Genomic DNA, 5,527 nt, shown 5'->3' with positions numbered 1-5,527 from the left:
GTTGTCTCGGTCTGGTTCGTTCAACGACAAGGGCTTCACTTTTGATGAGCCACCTTGGAGGTCCGCAAAGCAGCATATCAGCAAAGGGAGCCGCGTTGAGCTCGGGTGAGGAGGTGATTCGTTATTCTTTGGTGGCTGCTGTGCTAAGGCCGGAGGCAGGTGACGGGCGTTTGTGTCAAACTCAAAAATGTTTTGCTATTTTTTTAGTTTTGTCATGTCGGTCTTTACATCTTATCTATACCAATATAAAAAGACCCAAATGGGCAGATCCAAACTATCTCGACCGTCAAATCATGTTATCTAGCGGTTCAAATCGCTCCAATGTTGAACACCAAACACGTTTAACGCTTTAATTATCCATTATTGTCATTGGTTATAAACATGTTTTGACTCAACATTATCCTTTGAAATCTGCCATGTAATTAATATCTTACCATTTTCACGAAAAAATAATTGATATCTTACGAAATACCAACATGCAACAGATATATCTTACCTAATATAACATGCAACTAATATCCTATCTAATATAAACGTGCATTGCACATACATTATTACTACTGACTTATAATTTATTTGTTATGATATAAATGAGACATATATTATCATTTAAAAACTCGATAAACCAAAAATGCACAAACCGACCGAGCCGGAATGAATTCTTAGCTCCACGTCTCACCCGTGGATGGCACAGTCGTCCCACGAGCAGAACCAAAACAAAGACCCGTACGGCCAATCGGCCGAAAATTCCCCAGTCCTGGCCTCTTAGCCCCAACCCTAACCCTAGCCAATCGCATTCCCATGGACGACGACGCCGGCGACGCCTCGCCGCCGCCGGGACCTGCCCCCCTTGCTGCCACAGGCGCCCCGTCGTTGCGTGACATGGCGGCGTCCCCTACCAGCTCGCGCTCCGTGACGGAGACGGTGAACGGCTCCCACCGCTTCGTGATCCAGGGCTACTCCCTCGCCAAGGGGATGGGCGTCGGGAAGCACATCGCGAGCGAGACCTTCACCGTCGGGGGATACCAGTGGGCTATCTACTTCTACCCAGACGGGAAGAACCCGGAGGACAACTCGGCCTATGTTTCCGTCTTCATCGCGCTCGCTTCCGAGGGCACTGACGTCCGCGCTCTCTTTGAGCTCACGCTGCAGGACCAGAGCGGCAAGGGCAAGCACAAGGTCCACTCCCATTTCGATCGCTCGCTCGAGTCTGGGCCCTACACCCTCAAGTACCGAGGCTCCATGTGGTAAGCAGTCGCCTCTGAATAACCCTCCTGCTTTGGTTGAATTTGTTCTGGTATGAACTATGACACTGTCGTTGAATTGGCGTCCGTGGAGCTTTAGCTAGGACAGTTGAGCCTGTGATTCGATTGATGTTAGTGCTTGCATGCTGTGGGTAGTTGTCATGCTTTAGTCTAGGGATTCAACTTCAGGTGATGGCAGGATTATTAGGTGATAGCAAGGCAGCCATTTTTGGTGTTCTAGTACAGCCACGAGGATTATCCGCTACTTAATGTCTATTAGCTCAATCCAATGGCATGCTACTGTTTGAATTATCTGGTTTTGATCTGTTGAGTATGGTATGCATCAGTAGCTTTACAATTTTGATTTTTCATTCCTAATTTCTGGTGTAATATGTTGCTTTGCTGTGGTGCTATGCCCAACTATTGATCACAATGATGACAGTACACATTGTGGAAAACACTATAAAAGGTAGCCTGACTGTAATGCTTCGATTGATGAACTGCCCGTAGGGTAGAGGGGAATGAAGAGGCAGAGTTGGCTGGAAAGAAGAGACTTGAGATGCTTCAGAACTAGTTCATCTTTTTGCCTAATCTCAATAGTAGCACACACATCCTCTGGTATAAAAGGTTTATCCCTTAACATCTTATATCTAATAAGAAGAGGTAAATCCAACTTCTTGTGCTAGTGCCATCAGCCCATTACTATAGTTTTGTCACTGCAATGCTGTAGTCTAATAGTAAACTTATGCTTTTACTTCTACATGCTTTTATTGTAAAGCATAATGTCACTTGATTAGGTTGCTGACTGGATATTCTTGGGTTTACATACGTTGACAGATCGTTTGGTTGGTGAATTTGTTGCCATTTATAATATGTTTATTTGGTTGTGTTTAAGACAACATCTACTGTTACTGGTGTAATTCCTTGGTGGACTGTATTGTGTGAAAGGCAATGTGTTTGGAATGACCCTTCTTTATACCATGGAACCGAACTGCTTTAATAGTCAATCTTGAGTACTTGTGTCCTTACAACATGTTATGATATTTATTCACCTATTCTTTTTGTTGAGTTTCACTTCATTTGAATAGTTGTATGTTGAAGTGTGCTCGTACAGTTTAGGACATCACGAAGTAACCTTTGGTTTAAATGAAAGAGCTGTTACCCCCAGTCTCATTTCCACGAAATCAGAGATTTCTGTTTGGTAAGCGAAATGTTCTGGAAATAAAAACAAAGCAATAGCTCTTGCTTGACAGTGCCTTCAGGCCACTAGCATGATGAGCTCAGATTCTCAAGCCCATTAATACTTACATTCATATTCTTTCTGATTTGCTGCCAGCTCCTGTAGATATGCATTTCAGGCAAAAAACATAGGAGTTCCAAATGTTGGACCATAGTACTAATATAAACAATGATTAAAATTATATCACAGAACTGTACTTCTCATGGTGGTATGTCACTGGCGTTGGGAGGCTCAGGTCTTGTTTTTTAATCTTGACAACCGCAATAGTGTAGCTTTTCAGTTATTTTCATTCCCAAGTTCAAACTATAATTAGGAAAAAACTGTTTTTTTTTCTTTTTCTTTTAAATCTGCTTGCCAGTGGTATCTGAAAACTTTGGTGTCCTATGTTTTCCTTTTTGTTGATATGAAATATGAACCTTGGATGTGATGTAACTACCAACCCATGACATTTGTAGTTATAGGTGTGAATTCGTTAATACAAGTCTTTAATGAGAAATTAGATCTTAACCCACACTTTACTTCCTCATTTGATAATTTGCACTATCCTGTGGCAAATCATCAACCCCCTTGTAAAGTGTGCCAAATATCTAGATCCCCAGTCTTTAACAGCCTCGTCAGTCTGGGTTCTGATATTCATTCTTCATTTCAGGGGTTACAAACGGTTCTTTCGGCGAACTGCTCTTGAGACATCGGACTTTCTTAAAGATGATTGTTTGAGGATAAACTGCACTGTGGGTGTTGTGGTTTCAACTATTGATTACTCCGGACCACACTCCATTCAGGTTCCAGACTCTGATATTGGCTACCACTTCGGTTCTCTTTTGGACAGTAATGAAGGGGTTGATGTTATTCTTAATGTGAGTGGAGAGAGGTTTCATGCCCATAAGTTGGTGTTGGCTGCACGGTCTACTGTATTTAGATCCAAACTTTTTGACGATGAATCAGAAGGAGACAAGAACGAGGTTAATGAGAGTGAGGATCTGAAGGAGATTGTTCTTGATGATCTAGAGCCCAAGGTTTTCAAGGTGTGTATCTATTTTGTTTGTTATTAATGTCTTCCAGTATAACCTGGGAGCAAGTATACTTACTGTATGTGGATACTCCGTCCAGGCAATGCTTCATTTCATCTACAGAGATACCCTCGTTGATGATTATGAGTTGGATGCATCAAGCTCCATGGGCTCTATTCTTGATACTTTGGCGGCAAAGTTGTTGGCCGCAGCAGACAAGTATGACTTAGGAAGGTTAAGATTGCTATGTGAATCTTACTTGTGCAAAGGCATTTCTGTGGCCTCGGTTGCAAGTACTCTTGCATTGGCTGATAGTCACCATGCCATGGAGCTTAAAGCCGTTTGCCTAAAATTTGCTGCAGAAAATCTTTCAGGTACTTAAGCTTTTACATCAAATCTAACTTAATTTCATCACATGGTACAGTAGCATTCATACGTGAATTCATGTTTAGTCAAAAAACTTGCCTGGCAGTGGCATTCAAGTAATCATTTTGTGGATTTATATAAGTGCCATGCTCTGGTCCGTGGTCACTGATGGGGATTTTTCTTACGGAGCGTTTAAAGTATGAACAAAAAGTGGGGGGAATGATTACAAGCTATAAACAATTTCAGTGAGAGATGACATGTGCATGCTTTGAGTTTCTGGCGTTACATTTGTTTGACATGCAAGTAGAAGATAAGTACCTTGATGTTGTACTGTAGATGATGATTCTCATTGGTGTAGTTGTATTGCTTTGCTTTCTGAGGTATAAATATGTTTGTGCTGCTTAGTTGCACTATCACGTTTCATGATTAGTAGAATTGCTGTTAAATATGATGCACTTGAATGTACTCCCTCTGATCCATAATAAGTGTCACAGTTTTGAACTAAGTTTGAACTAACCTTAGTTCAAAACTGTGACTTATTTTGGATTGGAGGGAGTAGTTTTTCTAGATGTTAGACTATGTAGTTTGCTAACCAAGAATAATGCAATTAAATCAACTAGCAGTCTTTTTCAGCAATTTAGATCTGTTACTGGCTTGGAAATTAATGCTTCATATACATGGTTGCTTTCTTGGCGCAGTTAATAAGTTTATAAAGCTGCATAACATTCTAGATACCCTTATGTCTCTGCAGCTGTGATCCGGACTGACGGGTTCGATTGCCTCAAGGATAATTGCCCATCACTTCAGTCGGAGATACTGAGAACTGTTGCTGGGTGTGAGGAGCCGTGCAGTAGTGGCGGGAAAAGCCAGAGTGTATGGGGACAGCTTTCGGACGGTGGCGACACTAGTGGCCGTAGGGTGAGGCCAAGAATCTGAGGCCACCCCGAACTCTGCCCTGGCTCGGAGGCTCTTGTGTAGATCGGGCAACAATTTGTGCTGTATGTTGTGAAAACAGTTTAACTAGGTGTGACTCATGCCATCTTATCGCGCTCTTTTTTACACTTCAATTCATGTTCATATGTTGTTAATAGCTATTTGATTGTTTGATCTTGGAACCTTTGCCTACTTGCTGTGCTAATTGATAATAATATGGGCATGACCTTGGACGCGCCGATGTTTTGTCCTGATCTTTTACGATGCAAAACTCCTCCAAGATCCACCGATAAAATAACACTTCTAATTAGGGCGACGACGACCAATGGACAATCCCAGAAACCTCCTGCCAAAGTAGACGTAAACAACATGCAACCTGTCGAGAACGATGGATCTTGAGTCAAGTGCAACTTTTAATGTAGAAAATTCACATAAAATAAATAACAGTCAACTGCAACTTTTAGTGCAAAATTTTTCACATAAAATAATTAACAATGACACGCAAAGAATGCCGCTTAATATTGGGTACACATGTTGTCTAACTTGTTGAAAACATAACCTCCACTCATAATACTCAGTATACTGCATATATAAAAGCAACGATACAAAACACCATCAGAAAGAGATATTTTGATATTTTTTCAGTTTTGTTATGTCAATCTTTACGTGACTTGTATTTTGTTCTTTATAATATGAATGAGACACGTATTATCAGGTAAAAAAAAGAATCAGGC

At 41.3% G+C, this 5,527-nt stretch overlaps 1 protein-coding gene across 1 annotated transcript; it reads left to right on the top strand.

Moving 5' to 3' along the window:
* The first annotated feature begins 692 nt into the window (after positions 1-692).
* LOC119354453 (BTB/POZ and MATH domain-containing protein 5-like) lies at positions 693-5,032 on the top strand. Its single transcript, XM_037621178.1, has 4 exons — positions 693-1,247; positions 3,134-3,509; positions 3,595-3,868; positions 4,612-5,032. The coding sequence occupies exons 1-4, from the start codon at positions 802-804 to the stop codon at positions 4,794-4,796; spliced, it is 1,281 nt and encodes a 426-aa protein (XP_037477075.1). The 5' UTR covers positions 693-801; the 3' UTR covers positions 4,797-5,032.
* Positions 5,033-5,527: the final 495 nt, after the last annotated feature.

This window comes from Triticum dicoccoides, chromosome 2A (genome assembly GCF_002162155.2).
Source record: "Triticum dicoccoides isolate Atlit2015 ecotype Zavitan chromosome 2A, WEW_v2.0, whole genome shotgun sequence".
NCBI lineage: Eukaryota > Viridiplantae > Streptophyta > Magnoliopsida > Poales > Poaceae > Triticum > Triticum dicoccoides.
This window is presented reverse-complemented; position numbering and strand designations above follow the sequence as displayed.